The following is a 23584-nucleotide window of genomic DNA, read 5'->3' as shown; positions in this document are numbered from 1 at the left end:
GGTGCTACTTGACATTTATCTTCTCCACAGAAAGCTCCAATAAAAGGTATGCAGGAAAGCAGAACTTGAGTCCATTGCAGACCCACCTATGCACCTACTTGGATAGTTTTGAATTGTACTAATAGAATTATTTTGTACCATCTACAGCTTTGGTCAATCACATCCAAAAAAGACAAATTGAAACTAGAAAAGTTGTGGAGAAAGGCTATTGACTGTCTTTAGATTAAGAATGCTATTCTAGCCTACAAAAAGGAAAGCTAAGCATGCATATGGTTTTGTATCTGGACAGGGAGCAAAGGATAAAGCAAACATAAACCTATGATCTTGATAACAGTGTATGTGAAGAAAACAGGTCCAGTTTGAGGGAAACACAGCCTTTTTATAATGAGTATATTTGGTAACTGACTAATAGGAATGTGAAAATGCAGCAAGTCAGTACTTGCACACTGAAAACCTACCTGAGGATCGTTGGTTGACAGATTGTACCAAATAATAGAAGCCCACGCATTGGGTAGCTGGCTGACATTGGAAATCATCACCACAGGCAAGGAGCTGGTCTGGTGGAAAGAATGAGTGCAGTATGTAAATGCTGCCAAGGAAAGTGTTACTGCTGTGTTATACTTTGTTTTTTTAGCCTCCTCTTTCTTGCTTAAGCATACAGTTCTGTCCAGAAGTTCTGGAATATTATGTCTGCGTCTGCTCACTGCTGAAGATAACATCTAGGATAGAGACCCGTGGTCTGGCCCAACACTATTGTTCTTCCGTAAACTGCTGGAAAAACGCCTTTTATTCTTGCCTCAAAAAATCTGGCTTGAATACTCACTTCCAAGTTTATAGTCAATCCATATAGGCAGATCTGCGTTTCAAAGCTGATGGAATGCAGCTCCTCGGTCACCATGTGAGGGCCCTGTGGGAGTAAATAGGTTATAAAACTGTGAATTCACAGATGGTATTTAACACTGTTCTAGGGATCTGACTGCTGACATGACACAACTTCGCAAGAAAACACATATCCAAGATATAAGTAGAACAGGAAAAGAAGGCAGTGAAGGAAATCGTTTGTTTGTTAAACACTGATGTTAAATTAGTCCAGAAGTCTGGTGTGTTTTTTCCTGATGAATCTAAAAAAACCCCTTGACATTGTTAAAGGAACACTTTTAAACTTCAAATTTTCGCCTTTAATTTTTTAATAAAAGGGTACTTTTAAACACAGATTTTCACACAAAATGTTAACGGATTATTTTTTGCGTCTGATAAAGAGTATCTCCAACTTTTCCTAAAGTTTCTTTACTGAATAACAATTCTGATTTAAAAAGAGATGTTAAACTTCAGGAGAAACAACCTAGAAATGAAAGAATAAGCCACAACTTTAATGACAGGCAGACAAGTAGGCTGCCTCTAGGAACGCAGGCCTGTCATAAGTATACTTTGATGGTACTAGCTGAAGGAGTAGAGCTCTAAATCACTAACCTAATGTAAATCTGGTATTAAAACGCCAAGCTTTTCCAGGTAGGGAGTCTGTCTGTCATAGTTGATTTAAAGTTTGGAATACAAGCATTTTATTTTGATTACAAACCAGCATAGCTCTGTAAAGATCCGAATCTCTGCCCCTTGGGAAACAGGTCTTTTGAAATATATTTCCATCCCCATAAGTAAAATCCATCTGTCCTTTTCCTATGGTGGTGTTTTTCCCCTCCCCATCACATAATTGTTTTATCAGACTTGTAAAAAGGATCAAAAATCCCAAATCAAGATGCTCCCAATTATTGTGCTACTCTGGTTTCAATCAATGTAAAATAAAACTGTTCCTTGGGAAAGTGCTTTGTGGCCTTATCTTTCCCATGGAACACCTCCTCCAAGACACATGCAGGCCACTGCAACCAAAGATACTGTATAAATAAGGGATTGAGACCACAGGAGATCCTCAGGTATCTGAATAATAAATCTGCCTTGCAAAGGGAAAATCCAGTTTAGAGCTGAGGGCTTTTACATGAGATAATTAACCATCAAGTGAACTCAAATGTTTTAATACAGGTAGAATCATCCAATGCTTATGTTAGCAATGACTTCCCAGACTGATTTTGACCAAGGAGAAGCTCTGGTTGAGGAAATCAGCAGTGTCACAGCTCAGCTGTCCTAATTCTCCACAGCTCTGTGTTTTACACAGTTATAAAAGCACAGTATGTGAAAGTGGGAGTAAAATGCTACCAGAAGTAGAACACTAACAGTTTTACACCTACATTTTTGCATTTGCTTGTCTTGATGCAAATGACTTGGTCAAAGCAATTGAGAGGCCAGCTTTGAGTTTCAGTCTTGCTAATCAGGTTGCAAGTTATTCCATTCAGAAACACCACGCGAAAGATGCACAAGTATCTTCTGCTTTAGGCTCTTGCTTAAAATTCTCCATGCTGATCACACCTTTGCTTTGTATTTAAAGACTACTTGTAATAACTTTTATGTTGGTACAACTACATCTGTGATGAGTGATTTTATTATTAAATATTTTTTTTAAACTTGCTAGTACAACTTTCCCCTTGGCACTTCCACTCTGCAAAAAAGTGTACAGAGATACCTTAAACCAGTATAAGCTACTTTCCCTCATAGGTAAGTAGGTGGCATTCATAGAAGCATTTTATGACTGCAGTTATCTTGGGAAACACAATTGTGGTAGCACTGGCAGAGGCTGTATCAATGGCTGCAGAATTCTGACTCTTGCTTCGGTAAGAGATTTATGTGCATATTTTCCCTGTCAAATAGCCATGCTAAATTTACAGTGACGGGCCACCCTAGTTCTTGTGTGTACTTGTGCATTCCCCCTCCCTGCCTGCTGCCTCCAGCATGGCTTGGAAGAGGATAATCCTGCCTTCTCCCCTGCTGGGGTGGTTCTCCTTTCCCCTCCTGGCAGAGATGCAGAAGGTGAATGAAGGCATGCGGTAACTGGGATTCTGATTTTGTCTGTGACACCTGAGGCACTTGGGAATCATAGAATAGTTAGGGTTGGAAAGGACCTTAAGATCATCTAGTTCCAGCCCCAGAGCAGAGAAGAAGGACACATAGTAGAGCTGTGCAGATGCTGAGGAAGGGGAAGGGGTTAGGAGTTGGGCAAGGGAAGAAGTATAGGGGTGCTAAAGGAATGGAAAGAGTGCTATACAATACAGGTGATCACAGGTACACAGTGTTCTGGGTGTGCTGATGTCAATACTTCTGGTTGCTGCTCTCCACAAAGCAAGAATGCGTGGATTTTGAACTCCCCAGCTGGCAAGCAAGCATTGCAATACCTTTTCACCTTGTGTGTCGGGTGGTACCTGCATATCTCTGAAACCTGGGTACTACAATGTATCTGCTGTTTTGTTAGGGCTGACATGTCATAGTATAAGTGTCACCACAAGAGGGGAACCTACAGCCAGAGTCGAATGAGTATTGCTAAACTAAGCACACTTTTGGTCCTGGTTGAGGCACGCAAACTTCTTTGATGCAAATGTAATTATACCCTTACTTCAGCTTTAAACTTGGCCAACAGAAAAAGAACCATTCCTATAGGAGAAATTGTTTCAACAAAAACATTGTAAAGCTTCTTTTTCCCAAAATGTAAGTGACCAAAAAGGAAGCCTAAAAGAAGAATGCATGTATTGAAATTATTACTTCTTACCTTCTATTGTAACTTTAAAAATATATGATACTACGGCATATAATTAAAATTTCTGAGTAGTTCTGAAAAGTTCTCATTATACTATCATATGACAGTTGGGTCCTATACTTATTATAAGGATAATATGTATTTCAAAATCTAACAACATATGAATAGAATAGAATCACAGAATCAACTAGGCTGGAAAAGACCTATGGTTGATCTTTGATTTAAATAAAATTCTATCTTAAATATTTGTGAGAGTAATCAAGAATAACATGAAAAATAAATGCACAAACCTCATTTCCTTTGCTGCCAGCACTTGATTTCATTTCTTTGGGTTGCTGTATAAAGCAAAACAATGTTTATGTGCCAAAGAAACTATAGACAGAAATACATATAAAGGCCGTATTTTTATTTAATAAATTCTAATTATTTAATTTTTAATATTTAACATGTTTAACCATGATATTCTTCATATGATAAGGTTTTATTTTCATACATACTCTGTGACAAAGTCTCTGACACTATGCCTTGGAAAGTCTATTCAGTGAATAGTCTTTTGATATTTTTAAAGTATTTTTTAAGAAATTAATGTAACAAAGTGTTAATTAGGGTGCTTACAAAATGTATAATAGAAAAAGCACTAATGACTGTCACTTTCCATCGCCTGTTGCAAACCTACACTGACTCACTGCATCTGTGGTTAAGCTCTAGAAAATACCATAGGGAAGCGAGTCCAGTCAGAAAGCATGGCTCAATGAGATATTAGAGAAGCTACAGAAGTAGTGCTGTAATCTCTCAAAAGACAGTTATTGCAGGCAGGCATTAGTTTCAACTAGATCTAGAGCATTCAATTATAATTTTCCCTAGACAGTGATGATGTTTGGTTTGGTTTTTTTTTCTTATAAATAAAACCCAGTTTCTGAGAAACTGTAGTTCAGCATAATTAGTCTTCTCCTTTTCTGGTATTAGTTAGGATTTGCTTTGTTATTTCAGTGAAAATATACAGTCTTATTTTACGGAATGGATAAAGTATGGAATGGGATAAAGAGGTTCCAGGGGTAAACTTTCTGTATAAGGAAAAAGAAAATGAGTGTGTATACGTGACAGTAATACAGTTCTCCCAGCATAGCCTTTAAAGACTCTTTGATTTCTATACCAAAGGTAAATGACAGGAAAAGAAGTCAAACTTACCAAATGTCGAAATTCTACAGACAGGCTTCCATTTGCAGATTCATCCATGTTCATTGCTTTCGTGTGTGTTCCACACAGAATGAATCTACGGTTACTATGGGGGACATTACAGTTATGTACTCCAATGATGTCATATTGATTAAGCTAAGAAATATGATGTTTTATATTCTTACCTTACTGTTGAAACATTCCTAAAACAGAAGAGGGGCAGGGGAAGAGGGGAGAACAGATTGTGAATCAATAAATGTATAAGCCATAACTTGTATTGAGAAATATATCTTGAGGTGGTAGATTTTGCCTTGTCAAAGTTAACTTGTAGTACCAGTAAAATCAAGCAACAATTTCTGAACTAAAGAACTGAAATTTGTACCTGGCCAGATGCAAGTAGTATATTTAGCTTTTTCCTCCTACTGGAATGATGTGGGTATTCAAAGCTGCAGTACTATTTAATCACCTGCATGCCTGTGTTCTGGAACAATACAAGCCTATGTATTTAGCTCCTGGTGTATGGGGAGAACATGTGCATAGCAGCAAACTGGACAGTATACAGCTTTTGAGAGAAACAGTCCTAGCTTCTCTGCTACTGTTTTCCTTCCTTCTTTTGGGCCAACATCTATGTGCATGTGGTCAAGGTGGGTTTTAGTGGCCCTTTGGATCCCCTTTGCTGATTTTGATATCATACCTTGTCAGCAAGTCTTCTGTCCTGTGTTTAATCATGCTAGGGTGCCGTGACCTATCTGTCACCAAGCTTGCTCCACAGTACGGGGCATTGCTTAAGATAATATACCTTGCTGAGAGAAGATGCATCAACTTAAAGAGACACCAGGCAGCATTAATACTGTTTTCACATAGTATAGACAGGCCCTGAGATGCTTTTTACTTAGGAAATTATAATCAGAGAAGCTGGGGATCCTGTTCATTTGGGTCTACTGTAAGAAATAATGGGAACATAAAGGAGAATCAAACATTTTAGGAAGGAAGAGTTTACATAGCAGCCTTAATTTCAAGCAGGGGTAAAACTAAGCTGCCAATTACTAATAATAGCATTAGCTTTTCAAGCACGAGGTTTGGGTGCTGCTTGGAGCAGCTGCATCAAAGCTACTGGGCCTATTAACACAAGTAGAATAAAGTTGTATTTCAAAGCTAACAATGCAATATGGTTTAATTTAAAACTTTGTGTGATGATACTATTTCAGACCAATGAATTTTATCGGTCTTGAAACAAATCTTAAATGACTTCCTGCCTCCAATTTGAAAATACCAATTAGACATAGCAGCTTTTTTTTAGAAAAAGACAAGTCTTCCACATTAAAAATAGAAAAACATTACTTGGTGTTTTAACTATGGGGGGGGGGGGTGTTGTTTTGCTTGGGGATTTTTTTGCTTTGCTTTTTTCCTTTTTAGAGCAACTTCTAAATCAGATCCAGTAGCAATTGAAAAACCTGTGTTTCTGTAGAGGAGGAGAGAATATTTTCTTTATATACTTTAAACGTCCTTACTTGTCAATAGTTGCCTTCACTCTGATCTGGTAGTTCAGCTCCGGCAATTTAATCAGCAACCTTCAAAACAGAAAATGTAAAAGTAAATATTAATAGAATAAATTTCTCAACAGAAGATATTGGAGACCAGTTGCTTCTCACTAAAGTGTCTGTAATAATTATAATCTGAAAACAGATCAGCATATAGTATTATATCATGATTTACAGAGTTGTACACTCAGTAAGAGGAGCTGGGCTGTTCCAGTGGCAGGTGTTCTACCCTCCCTGCAAGTATGTGGGAAAGTGTGTTTGAGGGAATGGCTAGAGAGAGACAACAAAGAAGTAACAATTAAGGGATGGATTTATCTGACTGCACTGTAGATGTACAAGTAGTTTCCTTCACGTACCCTTTCCACACCACCCAACCATCCTTACATTCTTACTGTGAGGTGGAAATGAGAGTTCTCCAGTCTTCAGTCTTTTCACAAAGTCGGACAAGGAGATAGTGGGGGTGAATCAAGTTGTCATTGATTTTCCTGAGCTCCCCAAAAATGCAGAAATTTCTCTGATGTTGGCTTGTATGATATTTATTGTTATTTACTGAGTTTGCAAAGTCATTAAAACAAGATTTCAGTGCCTACACAACCCTGAAGTTGCTGACTTTTGGCCACAATCTGCCTTCCTTCCTCACTGATTTACTCTTTATTGCCACTTATTACGAGTGACAGGTCCTGTGGCTTTTATATCTCCATTCCAGAAAATCTCCATGGAGTCAAAAGGGTCTCTGACACAAGTTGGTCTGCTTTGCTTTCTAGATTCAACTAGCATAAAATGCAGTATGCAAATGAAGGAGTTTATATCAGATTTCCCTTCCTTACCTCAATTTAACCGTGAACTGTATTAATGTTTTAAGAACCATTGGCCTCTGGGGATGTGTTGGCATGCAGGGCTGCCTTTCAACCACAAATGAACTGCGTGAAAAGAAGTGAAACAATAGATTGTGAGGAATATGCATAAACATGGAGCTGTATTAGGCAGGGTGGGGTGGGGAGGGAAGTGCTTGTATATCTTAGAGATTATTTCTCCACAGATGTGAACTGGGAGGTATGTATTCTAACTCTCAGCTCTCAAAATGATCCAGTGGTCTAACTTAGAGTTGACTTGTTCCATACATCAAAAAATAACCCCCCAAACTAACAATTCCATAGTCCTAAAGTACGAGGCTGATAAATATCTGGAAGACCAAGACTTTTAACAGAACCATAAAGCAGAGCATGAAAATACAGAGCCTGGCTCCAATGGAATTAACAATCATTTTCTCTTTTTTTCATTTTTTATAAAGAAAAGTTGACCATGTTTTGCTTTCAGATAGTAATTTGTGGTGTATCTCCAGTATAGCCAGTAAAAAAGGTGAGAGGGATGATGATAATTTACCTATTCGTAGAAGGGTGAATTGGGTGGGGAAGAATGTCTTGGTGGGGAAGAGGAAAGACAAGAAACAAATTGGCACCTGCCACTTTGAAAAACCACAGCCAACCACCACAATTTTTCTCAGCATTATGTACATAACTCATACTGAAATAAGTGGATTTTGTGTGTTCACTTAGAGGCAGAACTTGATCACAAACCTTTAACTGCTGAACATGAGAAGCTGCCTGGCACCTTCAGCTCCTAGGATTTTTGATGATGGTTGTACATACTTTTTATATTGGAAACTTGGTCTGCAAGATCCTCAGGGACTCAAGCTTGTTTCATTTTTTTCCTTCTTAACGATATGGTCTCACTGTTGCCAATAAATCTGAGTCAAGTCAAATAAACTTATGTACATTGACAATAGCTTACGTACTTCCGGAAGAGATTGTACAGCAGAAAGTTGACTTTTTCCAGCAGCTGAGGTCTTTGCAGTGGGATTGGGTCCCCATCGTAAGTCAGTCTGGTCAGCAGTTCATCCAGTTTTTCTAGCTGCCTTCTGACTTGAAAGAGACTCTCTGCCAACAGCGTGAAACTACAGCAAGACAAAGGATTAGTTTACAATCTTCCATGTAAACCATTTCTTAGAACATAGTGGCCACCGAAGTTCTTGCTCTGGGAAATCAGAATCAGTGCTGACTGGTGCTTTCTAGCTTTATCCAAACTCATGTCTGTTCATCTTTTATTCACGGGAGTGTATGAATAATTCAGGCAAAGTAACTACTTCATTCCAAAAGGAAATATTTATGTAAAGGGTGTCATCAACAGCAATGCTATGCTGTGTGATAATTCAGAAGAAATCTATACATGCTGCTGATGTTTTACATGCTGGGAAACTGTGCCAATGTAATGGCTTCCTATTGCTCAGTAGTTTTGCAAAATGCAATCTTATTTAAAAGGATAATATTTATATAATATGCGCAAGTTACCAAGACTGAGGAAATGTAAAAACAGTAAGGAAAATCAAATGCAAGCACACTTGCTAACAGTTTAATGGGTATGTGTGTATAAAATCAAATTTTAAAATCTATTTTTAACATCTTAATTGGAACAAAAAAAAACAACCTTCAGTGGAAAAACAAAAAAAAGGAGGCAAAAATTACTTTTTTTTTTTCCCAACCTAAAAAGGTTTTTGGTTGTTTTCCTTCTTTTCTTTTTACCTCACCTTTGCCAGGAGAGAATTTTGATGGGAACAAAATGTTTATGACATTGACATTCCCTGGCTGCATTATCTTTTTAAACATGCTATTTTCTTTTGATTTGCAATCAAAAGTGCAAGTTGCCACAGAGACTAATGCCATTCAATTCCTGCATAGCTTGAAGTCTGGAGGAGTGATGTACCTAGTGAGTCAAAGCATAAGGTGTCTACCCGGCTCCTGCCTAGACAAAGCTCCCACTGTCCTCAGTGATAAACTCAGTCAGCACAGTTCTTACTCAAGCAAAACCCCCAAGAGGGCATGTATCACTTATCTGGAACAACTATCAAGCCAAAAAATGAGTGATAGCCGCAGCTCAGGCTCAGCAGTTCACTAATATTATTAATTCTGGATAGCAAATACTGTCCATCAAAGCAAAATGTATTTTTAGCTATTTACTTTCTTAGCTACTCATGAATTTGCTGCTGTTGCAGCTGATCTAAAGGAATGATCATTTCACGTGCAGCAGACTTCCTGTGGTTTTCAGTGGAAACAAAAGCTCAAGGCAAGTTTACCAGTTCTGGAGCTGATCAAGCCCGCCATGGAGAGGACCCCCAATACAAGCAATCTGCTGCCGTCTCTTCCAGTCCAGCAGCTCTTCAGTCAGCATGTTGCTCATAAGCATATCGATTTCATGAATCACACGCCCTATTTTACTGAGTACTTCCTGTAAAATAGGACAGGTGTCACTAACTGACCACAGGGAGCAGCCACAAAATTCAGCAAGTATCATAAATGCTGATTGCATTTGTTTTCAATTATTTTGGAAGTAACTGTATTTGGTCTCTCACACTTCAGTCTGTAACTCAGAGGTGACTGGATTCATCACTCATCGTAACTGAAATAAATCTTGAATCTTCATGAACTCTTCCTCAGTAAACCGTCTTTTCTGGGGGGTGGGAGGGAGGATTGTTGCATTCTTTGTGGGCATAACACCTCCAAAAAGCTGACACTTACTAGCACTTTCAAGGTCAAAAAGTTCTCCTTTTGATCTGCATCATATCCAGTGCATTGGGATTTTTTTGCTTGCTTGCTTTTAACCGTAAAAAGTACGTGGACTTGAACAAATTGCCTAAATGTACAGTTTTCTATGCCAGCAAAGAAGTAGTCAGGGGAATATTTGTCATATTTGCAAATCTCAGTTGCTGAACAGAGCAAATACCATTGGTGGGTTGTTGTTTTTCTGTTTGTTTTTCTTGGCAATTATTAGATTACATTTACTTCGAATGTATTTTATTTACTTTAAAAGCTATGGATTGCCAGTTAAGTTATCCATTTTGTACAGCATGTACGAGATGCCCTTACCTTACTTCTAAGGTATGTAGAACCATATCCTTGATAGAGCTCTTACTAAATTGCCAGTTTCTTAACTGCTAGGTAAAATCACCCATACCCACCCAAACTTTATGTGGATTTTTAACTCCTCTGTTATTTGTTGTTCTGAGAGGAGAATCTAAAAAGGCACATGTACACATTTGAGTATTTGGCGTGGGAATAAGGGGAGAAAGCAAAGTGACCACAGAACACGTCACAAACCTTTCTCTTGTAGTCTAAAGTATTGAGCATCGCCTGCAACGCCAACATTTCCTGTTTAATGAGGGCGCTGTTTTTGTCGCTCTGCTCTGCAGGGGATGAAAAAAAAAGCAGTATAAATGCATGTGTGGCTGCGTGTGAGTGTTTATAAGGAAAGGAGGGAAAGAAACCACGACCAGAGTGCAGCATGAGCTGGTGAAAAAATAAACTGCAGAAATCAATAGGTTATGTAATAGCATATTTCATTTGAATGGACTAACCTTAGTATAAGTTTAAGATAAGGTTTTATGAGTCCACACTTTAGGTGTGTATGTGGAACAGGAAAAGCTAGAGAACATACAGATGATACCTAGAAATCTATAAATGTTTTATGTGCATCTGCATGTGTATTATGTACATCTGTCTTGGATCGGTGATGGGTCTGTACTCTACTGAAACATGCCTGTGGTGTCAGCAGTCAGAATAAAGCTCTTTGGACTTGATGTGAATTATGTGTCTGGCTGAGATAATGGAGGTTAGGCATTTGAAATGGAGATAGTGTTAAACACCATGGGGATTTCAGCAGCCAGGAGTACTGATCTCACTGGGTATTTCTCTCTCTCTTTCCCTTCCCTGGATCATGCATTAGTTTCAAGCTTCCCCAAGATGGCCCCATGCTCTTCATATGCAGGTCTTCCCCCACCCTCACCTTCCCCCACCCTTTGCTGCTCCGCATCTTTCATGCCACCTTCAAAAAAGAAATGGGTGCCAACTGTGCCTCTGCTAAGCTCTGGACTGACATCTTCCTATTATATTAGAGTAGATGCTTCAATAGAGGCAGACAGGAAAGTGATTGTCAGCTCAGCCACAGCAATTTCTCACTCGCATTGTAAGGTACTACAAGCTGGCTGTGCTGGTGTAGAGCATTTGTTGACACAGTGAAATTTTAAGCCCTGAAAGTCATTTATGTAAGCATGTTTCATTTTGAAAGTGGGACAGGCTTCAATTATCTGTGGTAAATAATTATCATTGGCCTGATGACTAACAACTCATTAAACCGTATCAACTTGATCTCTTCTGATTGTCTGGCCACATGAGGCCTTAATCATAAAGGACTGACACATTTAAGAACTCAGACATTTCAAGCCCAATATCTTTGCATGGTAAAAAGGAGATAATATGAAGATATCTGAGCAGACACAGGTGGACCTCAGTTTCTTTTCTGAAAGAGATCATGCAAGGACTGTTGCCATATGCAGATCTCAACCATCACAGGCTGATCAAACATGCATTGAGTGCTTACCAGCTGGTTATCACCACTGTAGTCAAAAAAAGAATAAAAACCCAAGTTAGAGGCTAAAACTCGCCTTTAGAGGCTAAAAAATCAATTTTGCACAGCTCTACTAAGGAAAAGAAGAGGCTTTTCTGCATCCAAGGAAGTGCCTTATCAAAAGTGAGGAAAATGGAAAAGTTCTTTAAATTAAGGAAAGTACTACTGTTCATGCCATTATGCATCTTATCTATGGAAAATATGTATACTTATTTGACAAGATCTTCTTTACCTTGCTAACCCCAAAAAGTTATTATGTTCCAAGACTTTATAAACACCAAAAAATCCATTTTTATGTTTACATACATTATCTGAGTAACTGTGCTGTTTTTGGCTGGGGTAGGGTTAATTTTCTTTGTAGTAGCTACAATGGGGCTGTGTTTTGGGTTTGTGCTGGAAGCAGTGTGGATAACACAGGGATGTTTTAGTTATTGCTGAGCAGAGCTTACACAGACCCAAGGCCTTTTCTGCTCCTCACCCCACCCCAGCAGTGAGCAGGATGAGGGGCATAAGGATCTGGGAGGGGACACAGGCAGCACACCTGACCCCAACTGACCAAAGGGATGTTCCAGAGCATATGAGGTCATGCTCAGCATATAGGGCTGTGGGAAGAAGGAAGGGGGTGATGTTCGGAATGATGGCATTTGTTTTCCCAAGTAACCATTACACATAGAATCATAGAATAGTTAGGTTTGGAAAGGACCTTAAGATCATCCAGTTCCAACCCCCCTGCCATGGGTGGGGACACCTCACACTAAACCATGTCACCCAAGGCTTCGTCCAGCCTGGCCTTGAACACTGCCAGGGATGGAGCATTCACAACCATGATGGAGCCCTGTTTGCCTGGGGATGGCTGAACACCTTCCTGACCATGGGAAGTGGGGAATGAATTCCCTGTTGTGCTTTGCTTGTGAGCATGGCTCTTGTTTTACATATTAAACTGTCTTTATCTCAACCCATGAGTTTTCTCACTTTTACTCTTCTATTCCCCATACTAAAGGGTGAGGAAGTGGGGAGGGGGGAGGAGTAAGTAAGTAGCATTGTGGTGCTTACTTGCTGGCTGTTGATAAACCATAATAGTAATGCACAAAAACTCCCTGATACTGGAGTCTAGCTGCAGAATCAGCCGTTTCATAGACAATCTAAAAGTTATTACAAAACCTCTTACCTAAGCTTTGTATTGTTTTATACCTGAAGTCAAATTCCTCTTGCAAGTCTTCCAAGTATTTGACATCTTGGTCAGTCATCTTTCCCAGGGAAAAGAAAGTAAAGTTACTTGGGTTTTCACAGGGACATAACAAGGAATTTGTTTAGTAATGGGAAAATGCATATGTAGTATTTTTCCTTTCCTACCATTTCAAAATCCCTAATCAGTTCTGGGAACTCTTGTTTACTATCTTGTAAACTTCTAAAAAGCTGATTTTATTAGAAATGCACATTTATAAACACAGATTCATTTTACTTGTTCAGAAAGCCAACTATTATTCTCTTGCCCTCAAACAGTAGTTGATACAGCTTAACCACTTGTTTACTAGTTCAGTGACACAGTGAAAGTAGGAATGATTCCATTTAGCCTGAGCTAAATTAAAGTTATTATGACAATAACCTAACACTCCTCTTGGAGCTTTAAAATGGGGCACATGGATTATTTTGCATTGACTTCAATGGAACTGGGATGGGGTGTGCAAAGCCAAGTAAGATGGAGGCAGAAACAGCAGCAGAGCTCAGAAACTTCATTTGGAGAATTACTTAGGAATTTGGGTGAAGAACTGAAACATTTTTGCTGCTTTGACTTTTTGTAAGGGTTTGTTTTCATATGTACTGCAAAAAGTTTAGGAGGTGTTTTCTAGTAACCAAACAATGATAATTCAAAAAAAGACACATCAAAACAAGAAAAACTGTAGGCAATCATCTGTTTTACTTTGAAGGTCTTTTCTATGCTGTTTATAGGAAGCCTTGTTTCTGCCAACAACTCATAAAAAACACTTCTTAGTTCTCCAAGATGTGCAAGTGCCTGTCGAAATACAAACACTTGTTTGCTAAATTAGGACACACAGAATTAGCCATTCTGGTTTCCTCTTTATTTTGGATACTAAACTTTCAAATTATATGTGTAAAGCATGAAATTATATACACAAGGAACTGGCTGATTTCTGTGTTCAACTTAATTACCTACTAAAAAAACCTCATTTTCACTGGTCTTCAGGGCTGGCTGTGCATCCCCATGCAGGCAGAAGGAGCAGCATGGTAGCCTGCTGTGTTGCAGCTTTGCTTTTGCTCTGCAACTCTTTTACCTTAAAACATATATAGAGATCTCATATCACATTCTTCTAAAACTAGCTTTATCCTTATAAGGGTTCAATTTCTCTAACACTTCTTCCCCATGTAGGGGGGACACTGATGAGAAAATGCTACTAGGACCTCTTTCTGATATACAAGAAGTGTCGCTCTTGAATGGTATAGACACGGGCATGTCAAATGTAACTTCTACATGAAGACTGCAGAGCTGAAAGTGGGGCTGTAGTAGTAAAGAGACTGTAGGTAATACGAATCCTTACCCTGCCTTGAACTGAACAGGCATGTATTCTCTGACTAAACTTTCAAGGTCTTTATGGGACATCGCTACAGGTTTGGCTCAGCCCAGCTCTGCCCTGCAATGGTATGGGAAACTCCTGGAGAACTGTTAACCATCAGCTCCCAGTGCTCTCCCCTCATGTCTCCTAAACACATAATTATGCCATGTAGCCTTCAGCTTTACAAAGTCCTTGGTATGTGACTCACAGGTCACAAAGGCTAGCTAGTGCTAGCAAAGAGGTGAAGTTGCAGAGATACATTTACTGAACCTCATGTCTTTTTAGAGACAGTAGGTATGGTCTTATTGAACTCAGTGGTCTGCCTGCAACTCCCATAGGGATGAGTGGGATAGCTTTAAAATAGCTTGGACCCAGAGCAGCTGTAAAAACTTGGGGATCCAGGTATGCCCTGAGTAGTCAGTCTGGGCTGAGGTCCTCAGAATAACTGAAAATGGTTGGTGCAGCTTGCTAGCAAAAGCATTTGAGCTTTCGGTAGTTTAAGTATGTGTGAAAGTTAGTTCAGCTTAAAGGTAGTTCAAGTATGTCTGTGTGAAAATCATGGCTGTGTAAACAGCAAACACGACAAATACAATACCTGAGCGCTGTTCTTGATGGCTGAAACTTTGTGTTCTACATTTCTTTGTCGTTCTGAAACCACAGAGTTCTGCAGAGACTTTTCCAGCGGCCCCTGGAACACATTGAACCAGATAACGGGTGGATGAGTAATACTAACAAGTGACAGTAACTGTACTGCAAATCCTAGCATAGAGAGGGAATTCAAAAGCTCGTCTTCAACCAGCTGGAGAGTGGTGTAAACAGGCAAATCTGTTTAGTTCCACAGATCTGAAGAACATGCTGCTTTAACTTTTGAAATCCAAAAGGTGAAAGGGTGTGGGTATACTGGAAACATTAAATATCTAGTCAATTAAAGAAACTGAAACATAAATGATTAGATTTCTTAAAAAGACCTGATACTCATATATGAATACTTATTACACCCACAGGTGATTAAAAAGAATACATATGACTAAAAAATTCTATCTGTTTTTCAATCATGTAACAATTTCCCCAGATGGCTTTATGTCGTTTGAAGAAAAAACTTTAAAATTTCATATAAAACCTATCAACGCCTTTGCAACATCAGATAGAATGTCTTTTACATTGCATAATTAATCTGAACTCATGCACTGCATAATTTAAAATATACACATGTTTTGTGAAGAATAATCTCTTTAAAGCCTTTCCCACAGATTAGGCTCTTTGAAGATAAGCTGTGACATAGAAGTCACTTACAGCAATGCTTGCAGCAGTAGAGCCACTAATGAAGTATAAATATGAGTTTAAAGGGCAACCTTTGGCAACCGCTAGCACACGCAAATCACTCAAGTGAAATGAAAGGACAGGATTTGGTCCTAAAAGCATGTGAGCAGATTAACATGGAGCAGATTAGTGAAATGTAATTCATTACCTGTACTGGCATGCTAGCTGCAGCCAATATTCTTCTTTCTTCTCTTAAACAGTTTGAGATGATCACTGCTATATGCATGGGATTACCATGATATTTGCCCTGCAAGCACAAGTAAATACAACTTTTTAAAATTCAGAATTCAAGGTGTCACTCTGAAATCACAATGTGCTTCAGTGTCTATGAACTATGGTTTGGTTCAGATGGAAAAGACTCTCCTACTGTTCTTGACCTTTGTTAGTGCTGGTTCAGCCTTGCAGTGCAGCACTAGTTAGTACTGTTGCCATAAAACATTCTTAATAATGTTCTACAGAGATTATAAAGATACAACTCCAATGTACATCATCTGAAGATCAAATTGCTGTACTGCTAACACAGCTGTTTTGAAAGGGCTTTCCTGTCAGCCTATTCTGTGCATGATTCTATCATGTCTTCCATTGTCAATAGGATGCTGCTGTTGGCAGGTAGCACTTCTGCCAACAAAAAACGATAAGCATATCAATACGGTAATGATGCAAGCAGAAATGCTTCGTCAGCATAAAGCAGAAGACTTCAATTTTAATGTCTATGGACAATTTAGCCTGAGAACCAAAAAAAGGTCTATATTTTTACACCACCATAAAATAAGGTGTAGAATTTCTGATGCACTGCGTACAATTTGAACTGATACTGGTTTGTGCTGTATTTATCAAATTGGAATGATTGAGGACTCTCAAGCAGGCTCTTGCATGGTGATGTATTCTTATAGCATTTCTCAATATTCTTTATGCCTTTTATTCAGTATTCACGTATTCATTCAGATGCCCTTTATTCAGTGCTCGTACAGTTTTTAGCCATTCATTGAATTAAGCTTTTCCAGTTTTGAGCTTGTTCTATTTTATTCTCTTTCTGATTAGTTTTTATTCTCATAGTTTGCTTCCACTCAGAACTTGATTTATTTTTGCTTTCTATAAATGTGACAAAATAAGTTTACAGTTGTTGCATTAGAAACAAGTGTATGAACACATCTGATCGATAGAAATGTGAACACACTGCTTCTATATGCCAACTACTATGATGACAGTGAACATGAATTTCTAACACTTTTTACTAGACAAACAGAACTGAATCTTTTCCTGGATGCTTTTGTCTGATATCTGAATAATCTGAAAGGCTTTTTCATAATATGTTTTGACTTCAATTATGAGGTAAGGAAATATTATATTAAAAATGGTAATTTTAATCATAGAGACTTGGTTTGAGCTGCATAGTGTTAAATACCATGCTGTTGGTTATACCATGGTTCCAGGTAGAGACTAAGGTGAAAGCCATAGGACTTTTAAAACTAAATAATTAGTGCGCGAAATGTTCGCTTGTAAAGAAGCTGTGACTGCTGTGGAATTGTTGGCAATGAAACTTAGCTCTTTAATGTTCCTAGGTTTTCTGAAGTTTTCTCAAGACAAAGTACATGCCCCACAGTGCAACCACAGCTGTGCCTCCTTTGATCTCTTTAAAAGCAATTCAGGGTGGTGTATTACTCCACCAATCGTCTGTTTCAGTTACCCTGAGGACAGCAGTGATGGACTAGACTGTGATTTTAGGACTTTCTCTGGAAAAAAAAAGTGGTGAGTAATAAATACTACACCAAGACAGGCAGCCTCAGATGAAACACTAAGCATGCTCTTGCTGGCCAGTGAGGGGGGACTTTAACGTTAAGGATACACTGCTGATTTCCATGTCATACAACAATGCCAAAGATCTGCTGTTGCTCCCTGCCAGCCTCTTGGCTATAGGGGTAGTAATTATGTTCCCACTGCACACCTCCTTCAGCACAACTGAACTTCAGGTCCAGGAATATATCTGTAGCCTGCTTTTTTTATGTCAGGATGTAACTTTGGGAAGGGAATACAGGAACATGGGAGATGGCTATGCTTTTCCTGCAAAAGATTAAGAGCAGAGTGGAGTTTCATGCAGAAGTAAGGCAAAGGTAGGGTCCAACAGCAACAGCCAGAGAAAAGTAACTGCTGCAAAGAACGGTTATGCTCCTGGCTGTGCAGTGCCAGCCTTGTTTCATGCAAGTCTGGTGCCCGTCTGGTTCCTTAGCAAGCCAACCTATATTGCTAAATGGGATGGAAACCACTCGTGCTTTTTTTGCTGAATGGGTTTTCTGCTCCTCAGCGAGCAAAGGATGAGGTGGCTGTCAAGGACTAGCACATGTGGAGTTAGCAGAGGTTTGCTGGGAGAGGGGAGAACAGGCCTGCCTTGTTTCTGCAGTCAGTTGTATTGCTAAGCCTGTCTCATCTGCACCTTGATGACAGAAAAAAAGTCACCTTTTTAGTGAGGCTTGGGATGAAAGCTGTGGTGAGACATCTGGTGTAAATCCATGGATGTGCGTATTAATTCTTCAGTTAGTGTCTGCTCATTTCTGCTTGTTTGCTGGTACAACAGGGTCTCACCTTCCACACAGATGGCTACTATATGAGGACTATACCTCACACTGGTACCCGTAGGCTATCTGAAGCTACAAAGCTTGAGAAGTGTTAAATCCTGGTTTACCACTGCCCAACAGAATTCAAGCCCTCAAAGGACTGATGGTTGCTTTTTGTTTTTACCCTGTGACAAAAAGGAGTCAAACCAAAGCTATTTACCAAAAGCCAAGAAGAAATACAAATTCTCTCTTGGAGCTGGAAAATGTGTTTATGTAGAAAAGGCACTTAAGTAAAATCTTCTAACAGTGGGATGTTTTAAAATCCCCCACAAAAAATGCCAGGTATGCGGGACTTTCCTAGCATTTCTAGATACTGTTCATATGCAAAAACTCTCTCTCTTTTTTTGCTTTGTTTCACTAAGAGAAAACCATCTGAACCCAGAGATGAAGTGAATATTCACTTGTTTTTTTCCTATTTCTCCTCTAACTTGTAAAGCTCTAATAACAAGTTGTGCCCATAGTGATTCCCATACTTGTGTCTGTCCAGTGCTTGTTCAGCGTGGTTCAATTTGAGCAGATACCAAGCAGGTCAACAGAGAACTGCCACCTGCTCTCCTGAAGCAGAAGTCTCTCAGACTAGAATAATGGTGGATCTTACCAATAGCTTCATTTGCAGTAATCTAGCAGTTGGATTGCAACTCCATTATAAAAATTGATAAATAATAAATTGTAATGTTAAATATCTCAATAATTGTAACTTCTTAAATAACAATAATTACTAAAAGTCACAATAACTGATGTTTTAGACTGTCAAAAGAATAATACTGAATATCTTCCCCCCATGTTTTATACTTCTCAAAGGTAATTACACTTCAGAACATGCCACTTTGTATTCCTTTATCTATCTTCTGCCAACTGCTGCTCTTCTGCACTTCCATTTTGTCTTTGATGGAGAGCAGAATTTGTTCAAGATGACCTTCACTTTTGCATTACTAATTGAAAATTATTTCCTGTCATTGAAAGAGAGTATAATTTGGAATGTAAAGGAAATTTAACAACAAAAAACCTTGGGATGGAGGAATCCTAACTTAATGTGACATGAGCATTGACAGCCAGGAAAGGAGGGAAGGGTGAGAATTCTGTAGTTATGCAAAATTGTATTAATAAGCTTACATATTTAGAAAGAAAACTTATAACTGTTTTGATAAACACCAATAAAGAGAAATTGAGGATTCACTTTTCATCTCATGTTTCAATTGGAAACATCAGTCTTATCTGCTAACAAACATTACTGTAATTCTGTGGTTCTTAGAAATTTTCTTATTCCTCCCTTCAGTTTTGATGAGGTCTTTCATACCAGGATTCACAACAAACAACAATGCTGTTATTTTGGGCTCGCTTCTTCTCAATAACTGCCAGCAAGATGCTGAATTCAAGCAACCGAGGAGGTTAAACTTTCATTCTGAGCAGCTGAAGATTTTCTCTGAATGCTGATGACATTTCCTTGGGAGAAAACCTCCCTATCACCATGCAACATGCACTCTCTCTACCCCAGAGACATCTGCTGCGGTAGTATCTTACTAGATTGTGAAGAACAACAAAGAGGCATTTCTGCAAAAAACAACGTGTACATTGTAATGTGCCCAATTTAGACCCTTTAGCCAAATTTTAAAGCAGCTTGAACTATTTGGAATATGTTAAGATGCTTTAATGTAGAAGTATGTGCTGTGCAACTGTTAGAAAGTCAGTCAGGGGTTTACCTGGTTATCCCCTGCTTTTCAAGATGCCCTAAAAAGAACTTGAGTAGGTTTTAGTGCTTTCTAATTCTGAAAAAGCTCTTCAGAATTTGGTTATTTTTCCCCTGATTTTCTCTTTATTCACTCCTTCCCCTTTTTTAAGTTGTGAAAAACATCAGCTGTATTTTTTTCTTGTTTCTGATAGAAAAACCCTGCTTGAGCCTTTTAATTGAGCTTTACCTGGAGGCATGGAATTGTTAACTAGTATGACCGTTGATGTATTTTTGTTGAACAAGTATTTAAAGCAGCTGACAGAAGGGAGATGGGGCACAGAGAGGTAGGAAAAAGGATTACAATGTCAAGCAAAACTACATGTCCATCCCTGTTGCTCAGTTCTAATATGCTTATTATTTTACTAAGTCTGATACTCTGCATCTTTCTAGATAAGCAGATATTTCATCTTTCATGTAATTAAAAAAAAGGGGAGGAGAGGAAAAAAAACCCTTTTATCTATGATTTTATTTTTGAAAGAAAAAAGACTTTGCTATAGTTGGGTATCTCAAGGAAAATTGTGGGTGAAAAGACATAACCGTCCACCATCCACACTTATTTCTCATGTTCACCATCAAATATGACAAACAACATTTTGCCTTGATTTGTTTTCTACCTTTGTTTATGCATCCAGGCAGAAAGTCCAACGAAGACAGTACTAAAATACAAAGAGTCTGTCCTTGTGTTACCCTGATATAGGTAAAGTGCTTGGGAGTTTTTTGAAAACCTGTATTCAAATGGGATTAAATACTAAAAAATCTTTATTAAGAGATTTAATTAAGATTTATTAAGAGTAATACTCTTACTAAAATATCTTTTTCTACTAGGAAGATGGCTCTGTTTTATCTAGGTCTTTGAGAGGAAGTACCTGTGACACTATCTGTTTAGACTGCTCTTGTTGACTTTTATTTTTAGATTTCCCCTTCCTCCTCTCAAAATACATGAGAGAACTTAAAGGCATTAAACCTCATTGTTTTAGACAACTCCTGTGATGTGTGGGAAGTCCTAACACATAGGTCTGTAGTGTTGTACTTTTGCTTTTTTGGTATCGTATAATGCGTAATTTCCAAAAGTTCATACCTTTAGGGCGTGTGCAACCAAACTGCAATAGGCAAAGCTATAAAAGCACAGTGAATAAGCTGTGAAGACACAGATATTTCTCCCAGTTTGCCCCGAAATTCCACTGCTGAGTCCCTCCCAGCAGACACTAAACCCAGTCAGGGAACAGTCTATAGAAACAGCATATTTCTAAGCATAGGGTGAGACAAAGCTGTAGCAAATATATGCCTATAGGTCTCATCATCAGATAGCAGAACTGTGCTGCCAGGGGGGATGAATAATGCAGTGATGCTTCTTATTTAAATGAGATTTGTTTCATAATAAATACAAGTAGAGTGTTTCCTATGAAAAACCATAAAACAGCAGAAGAGGCAGATTTCCCCCTCCCACTCCATCTTCTGGACACAAAGAGCCGGGTATTATTAACTAACCTCTTGGGCATATGTTTGACTGCGCCTGGGCCCTTGATACACCACAACAAACAAAGCCCACAGGAGGTTGTTTAATTTGTCTGCTTGGGTTTTTACTTCTGTTTCAAAGTTAACACTTATTTGTTCTACAAAACCAAACTGAAATATTTATAAACTGTTAGAGTTGTGTTCTTTACATAATAACTAGGAACTCAAAAATACATTACTTTTAATAAGTAACCTTTTTTTTTGGTCTTGTAGCAGTAATTTTTACAAATCCTTACTAACTGATGTGCAGTTTCCAGCCTGTGATGGCAAACAGCAGACAGCTGCTTTAGCACAGACTTCTGTGTGGAGTTTCCTATTTGTAGGCCAGAATTTTTTGTAATCAGTTTTAATGGTTGAACTGCAAAACTTACTGGGGGCAAGAAGCCAATACTAAATCAATCTGAATTGCATTAGACAACTGGTTCAAAGCACATTTCCTACTATAAGCTGTTGCTTTGTTATCTGGCAGGTTACCTGAACACCAAGTATATGTAAATAACATTTTGAAATGGATCTCCTGTGGTGTATTAGAAACTTTCTCTGTTTTGTTCCATTCTCACCCTGTTGTAAGCTTTAACAGGAAACTGCAACTTTAACATCAATGGTTATGTTTCCATTCTTTGCAACTGTTTCTCAGCACAGTGCTTATTAGAATTGTTTGTTAAGTACTGACTGGAATGTCCTGTTTTGTATCTAACGCTATTTTGTCCTTTTTCTTTGATATACTTAAATATTAGGATCCCTCATGCATGTACCTTTCCAGTATAGTGACTTGTGTAAACAGTCACCTGAACTAAAAGCCTTTATATGTTTGTTTTAGATCTATCTGGAGAAGCACAAAGATAGTCTGTTCTCATTTCAGACGGAAACAAGCTGGGGAGTATAACTGAGAACCTGAAACAGAAACAGGAACACACTAGTGTGTTAATGTTTTAAATAGCGTTGTGTAAAGTAAGGTGCTATTTGTTTATAGTACTTCGAAACAGGGTAAATTTTATCTAGAAATAAGTACCATAATGTTAACATATGTTGATTAAGGTAACAGAAGATACTTTCAGATGCTATTCAGGATCTCTCCATAAAAGGTTAGGGCTGTACAGGAGAAAGAAATATGACTAAAGTATTATTTCCTAACTTCATAGTGTAACTATATGCTTCCAAAAGCTTGTTATGATACAACTGGTGATGTGAATTGGCAAATTCAGTTATTCTGCCTCACCTCTCCCTTTGTAAGCACACCCCGAGGTACTAATGGTGTGCATTCAGACCTGCTCGCTCAGGCAGAATCCCTCTTCTCCTTCCTCCCCTCATCCTAGGCTGTAGCAGGGCTGTGAGTGGGTAAAGTTCAACAGTACCTTAGAATCTGCTGTGAGTATTAAATGAATATCATGAATATACATCATTTACAGCAAATTGTTCCCCAGAGCACACAGTATACTCATTAACTCAAGCTTCAATAGTAAATGAGCAGAGCAGCCCTTCTTATTATTCTTGAAATCTGTTATTTCACTTTTATAAAAGAAGATTTATGTAATCAGGTTTTCCCCTGAATACCATAAACAGTGGTGTGACATGGATGCATGTTGCCGTTAATGAGAAGGGATTGCTTTCAAAAGCTGTCTTGAGGCCAGAGTATAAATGACAGCTTCGATTATGAGTAGGACGATTCTGGGAATTTCTGCTTTTTCCTGCTGTCGTTCCCATGCGCCCATCGGGGTGTGCAGAACAGCCCATGGCTCTTCAGTTCCTGGGAGCTCACCTGAGCCCTCATACAGGACAGGCTGCTTCCCACAGAGTTACATCTTCTCTAGCAGGTACCTGCTAAGTTCTCCCAATTTCCAGCTTGGAGTGTGAAGGTGGGAGAACATCCTTGAGGTGAACATCCTGGATTATACAGACCGACAGGCAATCGCCCACCAGCACTGATCCTAAATTGAGCAGTGGGACACTGGGGTCTGCTGACTGTCTCTGGTTCCCAGGCTGCTCCAAACCTCCCCTGATGCACTGCAGCCCAGCTGCAATCC

General features: G+C 38.8%; 1 protein-coding gene across 1 annotated transcript in view; it reads right to left on the bottom strand.

Moving 5' to 3' along the window:
* The window catches only part of STAT4 (signal transducer and activator of transcription 4), a 39024-nt gene that overhangs the window by 8916 nt on the left and 6524 nt on the right, over positions 1-23584 (bottom strand). The window contains exons 3-15 of the mRNA XM_061457351.1: positions 15853-15951; positions 14980-15072; positions 12980-13058; positions 10506-10591; positions 9485-9636; positions 8150-8308; positions 7182-7274; positions 6325-6384; positions 4999-5016; positions 4826-4919; positions 3928-3972; positions 824-907; positions 459-557 (exon numbers count right to left, since the gene is read on the bottom strand). Coding sequence (XP_061313335.1) covers positions 459-557; positions 824-907; positions 3928-3972; positions 4826-4919; positions 4999-5016; positions 6325-6384; positions 7182-7274; positions 8150-8308; positions 9485-9636; positions 10506-10591; positions 12980-13058; positions 14980-15072; positions 15853-15951 — 1161 coding nt within the window. The remainder of the gene's footprint in view (positions 1-458; positions 558-823; positions 908-3927; positions 3973-4825; positions 4920-4998; positions 5017-6324; positions 6385-7181; positions 7275-8149; positions 8309-9484; positions 9637-10505; positions 10592-12979; positions 13059-14979; positions 15073-15852; positions 15952-23584) is intronic.

Source organism: Pezoporus flaviventris, unplaced genomic scaffold (assembly GCF_033815535.1).
Source record: "Pezoporus flaviventris isolate CSIRO_AGI_PZ_B2104156 unplaced genomic scaffold, CSIRO_AGI_Pfla_v1 ptg000001l, whole genome shotgun sequence".
Lineage (NCBI taxonomy): Eukaryota > Metazoa > Chordata > Aves > Psittaciformes > Psittacidae > Pezoporus > Pezoporus flaviventris.
This window is presented reverse-complemented; position numbering and strand designations above follow the sequence as displayed.